The sequence below is a fragment of the Astyanax mexicanus genome, chromosome 11 (assembly GCF_023375975.1).
Source record: "Astyanax mexicanus isolate ESR-SI-001 chromosome 11, AstMex3_surface, whole genome shotgun sequence".
In the NCBI taxonomy this organism is placed as follows: domain Eukaryota; kingdom Metazoa; phylum Chordata; class Actinopteri; order Characiformes; family Acestrorhamphidae; genus Astyanax; species Astyanax mexicanus.
Genome location: NC_064418.1, coordinates 30,997,840 through 31,010,501, shown reverse-complemented (window position 1 = coordinate 31,010,501; position 12,662 = coordinate 30,997,840). Strand labels below are relative to the sequence as shown.

Sequence of the window (12,662 nt, the reverse complement as noted above, 5' to 3'; positions counted from 1 at the left end):
ATTCAAAAGCCTTTTAAGCCAAAAACCATCAGTGCTTTATAATCCACTGCACCTTATGTATGAATTTTACTTGTCAGGTTGTAAGGAGCAGTAAAGCCACTCCTCTAAAGTACAGTGTTATACAGAAGTTTCAGTTTAGTTCTCCAGCACCCAGGCTGGAATAGCATTAGCATTAGCCACTAAGCGCTAGCTTGTCTGCCATGTAGAGGTGAATATTATCAGCCTGTAGCCTGCTGCTAACCCCGGCTAACACTGCTGGAGCAGCATTAGCACTACGCACTAAGCGCTAGCCATTAGCCGTTTATTGATAGAAACTAAAACACCTGAAAATCTAATCTAAGGCTATGTTTGTTCAGACTGTGAGTCCAAATCAGATTTTTGGCATATCTAGATTGTATCTAGATTGATTTTTGATCCCTATAAAATTGGATTTTAGCTAATTTGACCGAAACCACATTTGGAAGTGGTTTGATTTGCGATTATAATCAGATGCGTAAAGATGCACTTCAGTCTGAACACTCTGGTTGCCTAAGTTTTAGATTTCTTCTTGCCTTTTTTATCACATACGACATGACAAAAATCCAGAGTAATTAAAGTGCAGGGGCCCAAGAAGAGCGATATATTTGTGATGAGCAGACAAGCAAATCCAATCTGATCACTTAACAAATAACTCTAATAATCTGATTTAAGAAACAACACAGCCTAATGTTCAGCCAAACAAACAGTGATGCAGATAATGCTTAGCATATTCCCACAATAAACCTGTAACAAAACACCCATTTAAAGCAGTTTGTTCGTTTTTTCGTCGAGGAATCTGAGGTCTTTCGGGGTGATCAGATAAGGTTGACAATCTGGCCTCCAATTTTTTGTCACTTCAGCATTCTCCTCCCTAATAAGCATTTCTAAATTAGCTACATAAACCCCAAAACAAGGCTTTCTTTAAGAGAGTGATGTCACCGTGTCAGAGTGTAGTCTCCATGTCAGCACAGCAACACTAGTGTCCATTCAGGGCGGAAACGTGGGGGTCATGAGGGATCAGAGCTGGTGTGAGACGGAGCCTGGCAGACCTGACCCCAACACCGGCCTTCTCTCCCCTCCTGCTTTGCCCCCCAGGCTGCACCCTCCCTAGGCTTACTAGAACACAGTCTCTGGCCCTCAGGATCCCCGTCACTCTTCTCTACCACACTCTCCCCTGCCTCCCCCTCACATCCCCGGGGACAGTCCACTCAGAGTGGGGACAGCCCCGGGCTCTACGCCCTCTGACTCTGGAGCATCTATCAACCCTCTGGAGCCTAATCAGGGCCACGAGAGGGTGGAGGTGATGCCCAGGGTCAAAGTCTACTTTGTAAACATCCGAACAGCTTCCTAAAAAAAGCCCAGAGATGGTCCATCATGATCAAGGGGTATCCGCTACTTGGTGAAATATTCCTATAAAAGATGAATGGCTCTGCTTTTATTGTGGTCCTTATCTTTTATCTTTTACATCCTCCTCAAAATGGTAACAGGATTGTCTTCTCTGAACTACATTTAACCCCAAAAGAACCAAGAACCGGTTCAGAATATTGAAAAATATATATATTAAATGAATTGAGCAGCTCATTCATGTATTTTTCTAGTGCTGTTAATGTAAATACAAAGAAATACAAGATTAATATAGAAATGTTCGTGTTTTAATATTTTAAAACACAAATTAATAATTGTAACAATTTTGGCCCTAAAATACGGCTGTAAATTTAAAAGCAGCATTGTGTGTAAACACAGAGTTGCTACTGTTCAGTACAAAATGTCGATTCATTTTTATTTATATAAAATTAGCTTAAATCCCAGAAACACTCTCGCACAGAACCATAATTTAATATATTTCCTCTCATGCCTGTTAAATGTCTCCATTTAGCTGATATCTGTCCTTTTTTAACAGTAGAAATTAAGTTAGAATAACCCTGGTTTTTAATCAAAGTTGTCATGCATCTTGGCATGTTGTCCTCAACCAGTCTTACACAATGCTTTTAGATTATTATAAAAATTAAGTAATTTTTCAAAGCTGTAAATGACACAGCACAGATTGCAACATTTTTAAATTTGTAACATTTAGTTTTAGAAATAAGAACTAGTTACATCTGACTAGTGTAAATAAAGCATGATTTTAGCAAAACATGTACTTTTAAATGAAGCTAGGTTTATCTCCAGCACTAACATTCTGTAAATAAGGTCAGATGATCACAGATTCATACACTGTCCTGTGACACTCTCAGGATGTTCATTATGTGTTACTTTGGGACTTCATGAGTTTAAAAAAAGGACATTATGATGTATGGAACTTAACACATGGCTTAAAGGGTCTGTGACACAAATTAGGTAAATGAACTCCAATGCAGTTCTAAACTGTTAATGAAAATATTACCATTGCTCTCCCAAGAAAAAACATGAATCTCCAAAATGGTAAATCCTTCCATTTAGAATGCAACATTCACTACATTTTCAATATGCAAGCTAACTGATCAATGACCAATAATGTTTTTTATTTCCTTTTTGTTTTTCTGTTTGAGTATAGCTGTGTAAAGTTATGCACATTTTAAACCAGAAATCAGTGAGGCCCTTTAAATTACCACATGCACTGCAACAATGATGAAAGTGCACTTCTGAGCCTCTTGCATCTACACAACAAAATGCATTCCTTGAATATATTATTTACAAGTGAAAGCTGGGGCTCCTGAGTGGCACAGCCACCTAAGTGTTGGCCCCTTCATCAGGGGATCAGAGGTTAAAGCCCTAGTGATGCCACAGCCATCCTCACTTACAGGTTACTATTGGCTTCACTCCACTGAGTGAACAGGACGCCCGTTCCTATCCCCCATCTAGTCAGTGCAGGTGTCTCTAAGACTTAGTTGTGTTATATCAGTTAGTGTTCTTCTCCAAGTAAGCTTAGCTGCCCAATGGCATTCTTTTAGTGATGGTTCAAAAGGAAGCAGTAGCTGGTGCGTCAGATTAGCGATTATTAATGTAATTTTCTGACCGTTTGAGGCTAAATGCAAAAATATAAAATTGGATGAAAAACTCATCATTGCATTTCTTGATGTAATTTTTTCTTAATTTTCTGATTTCTTTATTTTTGCATTTTTGATTAGATTTTGATAGATTTGTGTTACAATATAAAAAATCTGACAAATCTGAAAATACAGAGAAGATTCGACACTTAATTTTTCAAGAAATTCTGCAAAAATCTGAAATAAAAAACTTGTTAATCAAAAAAATTAATGAAAACCCATTTCTTCTTCATTTCAAATTTAGCTTGATGAAGTCAGAAAATAAAACTGCTAAACGTTACACTGACCCTGGAGTCATTGTATTACTGGCAAGTTTACCTAGAAGTGAGGAGTGGAAATAAAATGAAGTAAGTAAAATAAAGTGAGTATGAAACAAATTAATACTTCTATCAATTTTGGCACTAATGTCCTGCTGTAATGTTTGACTTTGCTGTCATGCTGTGTGATTTTGGTATACAACAGGCTTTGCTTAATCTAAATATACTGTAAGTCCTGTTCCTATATCATGATCAACTAACAGATTTCAGAAAAGTTAATTTAAAAAAGCCTAATTCAAAGATATGCCTTGGCTGGTAGATAAACTGGTCTTTCAGATTAAAAAAATAATGGACATCTGGGAAAATATACTTGTGCATCTCAAAAAATAAGAATATCATTGAAAAGTTACTTTATTTCAGTAATTCAGTTCAAAATGTGAAACTCATATATTATATAGATATATTACACAAAGTGATCTGTTTTGAGCATTTTTTTTTTATTGTTGATGACTAAAGCTTACACCCAAAAAAAACACCAAAAAGCAGTGTCTCAGAAAATTAGAATATTATATTTAAAAAAATGGTACTTTGGGCAGTGTGGGCAGTGTGCCAAATCCTGCTGGAAAATGAAATCCGCATCTCCATAAAAGTTGTCAGCAGAGGGAAGCATGAAGTGCTGTAAGAGTTTCTGGGAAAACACTGCACTGACTTTAAACTTGATAAAACACAGTGGACCAACACCAGCAGATGACATGTCTCTCCAAACCATCACTTTTTGTGGAACCTTCACACTGAACCTCAAGCAGTTTGGACTTTGTGTCTCTCCACTCTGATCCCTTGATTTACAAATGAAATGGAAAATTTACTGATGATCAGTGATGGTTTGGAGAGACATGTCATCTGCTAGAAAATCTTACAGCACTTCATGCTTCCCTCTGCTGACAACTGTTATAAAGATGCAGATTTCATTGTCCAGCAGGAGTTTGCCAAAAGTATCAATTGGCCTTTTATAATATTCTATTTACTTTAAAACTTTAACACTGATTTTTGGGTTTTCATTGGCTGTAAGCAATAATCATTAACAAAAAAAAAAATGCTTAAAACTGATCACTTTGTGTGTAATAAATCTATATAATATTATAAACTGAAATAAATAATAAAAAACTTTTCAATGATATTCTATTTGTTTGAGATGTACTTATATACACTTTTCTGGTAATTTAGCTGGTTAACCAGCTCCTGACCAGCATGATGTTTAATGTTTGTCATGATTTCTCTTGCTGGTCATGCTGGTTAACTAGTGCAGTCATGCTGGATGACCAACACGGATTGCTATTCATTATTTTAAAATATAATTTTAAAATATATTATGTATATATCATGTATAATGAATGTAAAAGGAACTACTCTTGACTACTAGCAAAAGCCTCTGTTACTTGTTAGCCACATATATTAGCCTATATTATTCCACATTGGTTAACAAAGAAAGCTGCACAAATTTGAATCTATGTACCACAAAACTATACCTTCATGGTCGAACAATCGAGCTGCAGTGTTCTGGCCTCCAGTTTCGCACCTAAGAGTTAAACTTCATGTTTCTATGATGTTTTCGCTCAAGCACTTCAGTACCCCAGAGCAGGGGCTTGTATTGTACTTGGCAGGATGCGTACACGCTTTGCTCGTCTGCATGTTGGCTGTTCTTGCACGCCCGAGGCTGAGGAGGCCACAGGTATGCACGCTGCTGTCAAACTCAATAAGATCGAGCTCCAGCCAGTTTTGCCCAGATTCCTCCAGGGCATCTTCCCCCCAATTACGCCCTGACAGGGGTCGTGACCTCCCAGACCCGAGCTGCTTTTGTCCAGCCTCGGCCCTCGCCTCTCTCTCCTCTATCCGGCCGGCCTGCTCTCTGTCAAGCAGGATTCATTACACGCAGCCGGCACTGCCGCGTACACATCCTCTGAAGCCCGCTGACCACACAGCGGCACCGGGTGCTAAATTAGAGCACTGGCTAAAAAAAGCGCAGCATCGTTTTCCAAATTGTGGTCAATTAGCGGGTTCAGAGAACAGAGGAACGGTGGCCAGTGACTGCTGTGATGCTCCTTACGAGCCCCAGTGACGGTTCAATAACGTGTGCACAGCAGTCAGTCAGTCTCAGAGACACAAATTACACAGAAAAAATCATTTAGAACATTATCATTTCTAAGCTTGTAATTGTAGTTTCACATCTGTCAGAAAGTTTGCTTGAAGGAGATGGAAATCGCGAGCCGGTGAAGTTTTCAATTAGCTTTCTATTTTTTCTTTCTTCTTCTTTTTCTTTTTTCTTGTCCCCTCCCCTCTCTTTTTCTCCCTCTCTCTCTCTCTATTTAAGGCCTGGTTGGAAGCTCACGATTTATTCATTTAGTAAAGTAAATATTCATTAAAAGGAAGCGGAAAATCAGGCATAATGTTTGAGTTTGAAGAAAAAGAGCGTTTGACGTCCACCACATCAGAATCAATTAAGGCTCGAGCACAGAGAGGAGAGCAGCTGCCTCACTTAGACCAGCTTAACACGGGGGGACAAGAGCCCATTCAGCTGAGCACTGGCACCACACACACACACACACACACACTCACACACATAACACACACACACACACAAAGAGCCAAGCACTGGCACCACACGCACTCCTATTTACTTCCTCTACACTCCGCACACACCCAGCACTGAAACAGCCCCCAGTTACAACACACCCATCCCAGCAGAATACACACCTTACCCCTCTATACTATATGTAGCTGCATCCAACTAGGGTTATAGAAAAATATCAATATATTGAAGTATCATGATATAATTTTTTGCAGTACTGTACTGATTCTCAAAAACCAAGTATTGTTAATATGAAGGAGACAAGGACTGGTGTTAGACAGTAGTTGATTTAATGTCGTTTTTAAACCCCAACTGTTAAATCGAAGTCTTGCATACTCCAAATTCATTTTGTTTTTCTATAAACCTTTTCAGTATTAGTATGAGTGTCTCTGCCCAACAGGAAGTTGGCCATTTTTTAATTTGTTATATTTATTTTAAGATACAGCTCTGGAAAAAATAAGAGTCCACTTAAAAATGATGAGTTTCTTTGATTTTACCAAATTGAACACCTCTGGAATATAATCAAGAGAAAGATGGATGATCACAAACCATCAAGCCACAAGCCACCAAGCTGAACTGCTTGAATTTTTGCACCAGGAGTGGCATAAAGTTATCCAAAAGCAGTGTGTAAGACTGGTGGAGGAGAACATGCCAAGATGCATAAAAACTGTGATTAAAAACCAGAATTATTCCACCAAATATTGATTTCTGAACTCTTAAAACTTTATAATTTGAACTTGTTTGGTCTGAAAGCTCTGCATCGTTTGTTATTTCAGCCACTTCAAATAAATGCTTTAAATGACAATATTTTTATTTGGTATTTAAGAAAAATGTTGTCCATAGTTTCCAGAATAAAACAAAGTTCATTTTATTAAACATATACCTATAAATAGCTAAATCAGAGAAACTGATTCAGAAACAGAAGTGGTCTCATAATTTATTTTCCAGGGTTGTATTTCAAATTGTTCCAAGACATTTTAGACATCAGATTCTCTTGATATTTAATGAGAATAAACTCTAAGAATTTGTGTACCATGATGCATATCATATCGACAGGGGTTCATACTCACACAGCCTCCTGCCAGTATTTCTGCAGCCAGTGGAATGGTGTCGTCTTTATCAGTGAATTTATCTCTCACAAAATCATTGACCTGCAAAACAGGTCAATGATAAAAACACGTTTTTATTAGCAGCACAACATGCAATGTTCATCTTTTTGTAATTTCTATTCTGCTGTGGAACATACAACTATTAAATATCAAAGATCTAGAGCCTGCAGTGAGAGCACCTTCAGTGGGAGCTGTTTTTTATTTGTATTATTTAACATGAGCCTGGGGCTCGGGTGTGCTGTGAGTGAACACAGGAACAGATAGTCGATTGGGATTAGTATACTCAGATGCTTTAAAGACTTACAGTGAGTTTGATAGCCTTCTCAGGAGCTACTCCGATCAGTTGTGGAAGCAGACCTGCAGGGGAGAAACAGAACAAGTGACAGGTAACAGAAAGAGAACAAACAATAGAAACAAACATTTACTGAAGTGCAAGATTTACGTTCATTAAAAGCAACATTATGTAATAAAATAATGCCACCTTTAAATAACAATGTCACAACTATTCTGATGCTCCACTAAACTGTAATAGGGTAAGGCATCGCTACAGTCGCCACTTGCTTGTAATGCTGTGTTGCACTGTGTTCATTTGCTTGAGATCTCCGGCCAGAAATGTGTAATTCTGTGCATATTTGTATAAAATCCTGTAATATCTGCTGACTCAATCCACATGCTTCTTTCACTACCACTTGTTTACAAATGTATGTTTGCAGCAGTTTACAGCAGTGTTGTATTTATGACAGTGCTGTTAAACTGAATTACACTTCAAAACTCCTTAAAATCTGGCTTCTCTTTGATTCATTAAAATTTTTTATTCCCTAAAATGTGAAAAAAAGGTCACTATATGGATCACTATTATAGGGCACCGAATTCCATAGGAGAGTGAACAATTTTGGACACATCATTATGTGTGAGTTTATTGCATAAATTACATCACATGAACAATTTAAATCTAAACGTCAGTATTCCTCAGATATGCTGAGAAAAATCTTCAAATAAGACAAAAGCAATAGATACAATAGATAGGGCTGCAACGATTACTCGGTGTAACTTTTACACGGATAACTTTGACTATAAAAAAGTGAATATATGATGAAGCGAGACAGAGAGATAGCACGCGAGAGAGGAAGATACACACACAAAGTGAGAGATCGACAAATCCTGAGCATCCTGATTGGCAGCGTGTGAGAGAGAGCGCAGGAGAGATGCACATACAGTGTAATAGCAGTGTAATAGCAGTGCTGTGTCTATTAAACTCAAACAAACACATTTAGTGTTTAGTAGTCTACAGTCGATCTTTACTAGTTCTGTATAGTGTCTGTACACAAACACTGACCTATATTATCTGTGGTGAGTTAAAATACTGCAGAGAGCTGCTGAGGTGAGTTTAAACAGGATTCATTCCTTCATTGAATTTACTAACATTAGTTAAACTAACGCTAGCTAGTAACTACAGACTTTTCTTAGACAAACAATCATTTTAGGATGGCATCTCCCTGGAAAAAGTATACTAGAATATCCTAAAAATAACATCCAGCCTGTGTGAATGTTTGCAGCCCTAATTACAGGTATTCCATATCTGATTGGGTACATTGTTCGCTGTATATTATGGTGTACTGTGGAAACATTACAGTGTACTGAAAATTTGCCATTATGTTTTCAGACAACGCTACTCTATCACATTATATACAGGGGTTGGATAATAAAACTGAAACACCTGGTTTTAGACCACAATAATTTATTGCCCCGACGGACAGTTCTGGTGGAAACAGGAGAGTTGAGGCGCATGTTGAATTCTGCCGTGATTTGAGCAGTTCTTTGGATACAATCCGGGTTAGCACCCGAACATCCGTTTCAGACAGCTTCCTCTTGCGTCCACAGTTAATCCTGTTGGATGTGGTTCGTTCTTCTTGGTGGTATGCTGACATTACCCTGGATACCATGGCTCTTGATACATCACAAACACTTGCTGTCTTGGTCACAGATGCGCCAGCAAGACGTGCAACAACAATTTGTCCTCTTTTGAACTCTCGTATGTCACCAATAATGTTGTGTACATTGCAATAGCTACCAGGCTGCTCCAATTTAGCCATGAAACCTCCCACCCTAAAATGACAGGTGTTTCAGTTTCATTGTCCAACCCCTGTAGTGTAGGCACAGTTTTGGAAACAGCCAGTGTGTAAACATAATCTAGTATAGAACATCAATACTCAGACAGTATGAAGTCACAACTGTATTTATTCATACTTAAATATCATCCAGTATCATGATATTACTGTGAAATACTGGAAAATATCATAATTCAGCAAGCCACCTGTGCATGTAACAAGTAGTAATGCACTAATTTAACTTGAACATATCTATAATTGACCTTCAATCAGTAATGAAGCCCAATTAAACAGTGATAATAATTACTCTAGTATGAAATAATTACATGCAACACATTTACAGCTTTAGTGCCAAGTGTGTGCAGTTCAGAGAGACTGACATCCCAGTAAAAAGAACCAGTTCTCCACTAATGAAACCAGAGAGCAGAGTAACATTTACAGATCAGATTAGAGCACTCCACAAAGTAACCATTCAGACAAACAAGATAAAAATGAGACACAACTTTCTAGCCTTTGAAAGGTCTGGCAGCTGATGGTACTGTGGAGACGGGGGGAACAGAGGCGGAACTGTCTCTGTGTGTCTCTCTGTGAGTGTGTGTCTATAAGTGTGTGTGTGTGTGTGTGTCTCTGTGTGAGTGTGTGTCTCTCTGTGAGTGTGTGTCTATAAGTGTGTGTGTGTGTGTTTATGTGAGAAAGAGGTTGAGAGAGTTGTTTCAGTGGGTTTCAGTCAGCTGCTCTGATAAAGCTCTGAGAGCCTGCTGAGTTTGTGTGTGTGTGTTTCGATGTGTGTGAGGGTGTGTGAGTGTGTGTGTGAACATCTGCAGGGTTTTTCTGTGTGTGTGTGTATGTGTAACCCTCCGTCAGCCAGTATGATAAGTTACGAGGGCACTGCTGAGTGAGTGGCTACGGCAGGCTGCCAGCGCGAAAAACCAGCCCCTCTATCCGTCTCTACACCACTCAACAACACACAGAACGAAAAAGAGTGAAAGAGAGAAAGACAGAGAGAGAGAGAGAGAGAGAGAAAGAGAGGGAGGGAGGGAAAAACAAGCGGAACGAGAGTGGGAACAGATGGAGAAGGATAGTAGAAGTGAGATGAGGAGGGTATAGAGCAATAAGGCAGTAGTAATGCAGAAGGCAGGCTGCAGTGTGAGATGCAGCAGCAGCAGATGGCAGTCTTGGACTCCCCCAGTGTCTGGAAGAGGCTGTTGTCTGGCTGGAGGTGTAGACATCTACATTGGATTAGTGGACTGTGGGAAGCTGCTGCTCTAGCTCTGCTAAATCTCTCTGCTGCCTGACTTCTCCAGACACACAGGCTTCAGGGGGTGATGCCATAATAAAGGAGTCAAAGCAGGACAGGTACAGAGTTTGATCCCTGGCACACATGTTCTGGATTTTTGCGGGGTTGTTTTTGCAACACAACTGACTAAACCAAATAAATAACACAATGAATAAAATAAAATAAAATAAATAAGTAAAGTAAAGCTACATTCTATCAGTTTTGAAGCATTTGACTAAATCAGAGCAGAAAGTATTTCTCTACACTATACAATTGAATCAGTAATGACATTATCAGTAAACTCCGTACATGCCTGTGCCATAACACTGCCTCCACCATGTTTGACAGATAATGTGGTATGCAGTCAAGAGCCCTTTAATCTTCCAAAGATGAGCAGACATTTTATAATTTTTTAAAGATTTTTCAGCAAATGCAACCACTGTTACTCAACATTGATCAAATCTCATGCTGATCAAAATCATCAATGTGACCTGTGCCAAAATATGGGAATTCCAAGAAAGTCAACAAAATCTGTGATCAAACCTGATCAGCAGTTTAAGGTCAGACCTTAATAAGCAAACCAGGCATGAGTCACATCACCAATTATTTTTCAGCTAAATTACATTTTCAAGCTTTACAATTTCTCTCAACCGTTCAAACTCCTCAACTCTTCAGACCGGACAGTGCAAATAATCAATATCCACAAGGCAGTAGAGTTTTTCATTCTCTGATGTTTACAGTGTGGAACAGTCAAAAAGTCAAAAACCTTGGAAAGAACTCCTCATATGGTGAAAACATACAAAAAATTATATGCTAAAACATGAACTAAATCAGGGGGAAGGTGCACTTTCACTTTGCATGGTTGCTTGATCTAAATTATCTTCAGGAGTCAAAAGTAAGAAAACCTTAACTGTTATCTTTTTAAATAAATCTTTTTGTAGATTTATTTATGCTACTTAAACTAACATTTAAAATTAAGCCTCAGCAGTGGCTCAGTAGTGTTACTCCTGCACTCAGGAGAGTAGACTGAACAGAAATGGAAGAAAGAAAGTCTCAATCCTATTTTACATTTTCAGAGGATCTTGTATGTCTACAAATTTAATTTGTAACAGTCCTGAAATTATTAGCAATAAAATTAATACAGTTCTGTTCCTTAAATCAGTTGGAACGTCAGTCAATTCCAAACCTAAATTAGTTATTCTGCATATGCAGGCCTTATGCAGAATTAATAAATTAGGTTTGAAAATAAAAATAATTGAAAACACTTCCATTCTTCACTTCAATTCTACCAATAAAGTGTGGAGCTACTTTGAGCCTGAATAACGGTGGAAAAGCGATTTATTTGCAGGGGCAAGACATGCCCCGTCTCACTCATTCTAAAAGCCTGTTTGGGCAAAGTGCACAAAATATTGGATCTCAGAAAGCTGCAGGAGAGCGAAGGTGGGCTATTCAACAAAGGGATGTTTTGTCTCATCCAAGTGTATATAATATCCAGGATCAATCAATCAATCAGGTTTTAGAACACACAATAGTTCTAAGTCTGTTTTTCTTTAGATAATAAACAACTTTTTGCTGTTGATTCTGGAAGGTGTGCTATTCTAATTCTTTTAGACCTTAGTGCCACCCTCCACACCTTAGTGCAGCCTTCCACACTGTTGATCAGACCACCCTGATGGAGTGCCTGATGTGTTGTTGGCATCGAGGGAACTGTTCTGAAGTGGTTTGCCTCTTATCTGCAAAATCTTACATTTTCTGTCTGGAGGGTTTATTTTTCATTTTTCTGCTTCCTCAGTTCCTTATGCTTGTGGTGTACCACAGGGCTCTATTTTAGGACCTATTATTTTCTCCTTATACATGCTTTAAAACTTTAAACTAAACCTTGGGTCCATCTTTCAAAAGTACAAAATATTTTATCATTGTTACACAGGTGAAAACTCTGGCTTCAGCTGCAAGGCCCCTGACTGGGCCAAGAAAGGGAAGAATATTACCCCAGTACCTGCAATAGCTGGTAAAAATACAGATCTAAAAATGACATTTTTACTATTTTTAAGTTTTAAAGCTTTAAAATATGACGTGTTTGACATGACATGACTATCTTCATTGCTCTATCTAATTTGTAAAATGTACCATTTCCACTGCTACCACCACCATGCTTAACAGTAGAACTATGTGTGCGAATGTATGTGATCTATGGTACGTACATGGTAAGTGTAGCTATAGTTATGTGTGAAAACTGATAAAT

General features: G+C 38.4%; 1 protein-coding gene across 2 annotated transcripts in view; it reads right to left on the bottom strand.

Annotated features, from left to right (window-relative positions):
- Positions 1-12,662, bottom strand: part of LOC103036993 (calcium-binding mitochondrial carrier protein Aralar1) — a 49,197-nt gene that overhangs the window by 9,762 nt on the left and 26,773 nt on the right. For both annotated transcript variants that reach the window (XM_022680349.2, XM_022680350.2), the window contains 2 exons: positions 7,341-7,393; positions 6,998-7,078 (listed from right to left, as the gene is read on the bottom strand). In XM_022680349.2, coding sequence (XP_022536070.2) covers positions 6,998-7,078; positions 7,341-7,393 — 134 coding nt within the window. The remainder of the gene's footprint in view (positions 1-6,997; positions 7,079-7,340; positions 7,394-12,662) is intronic.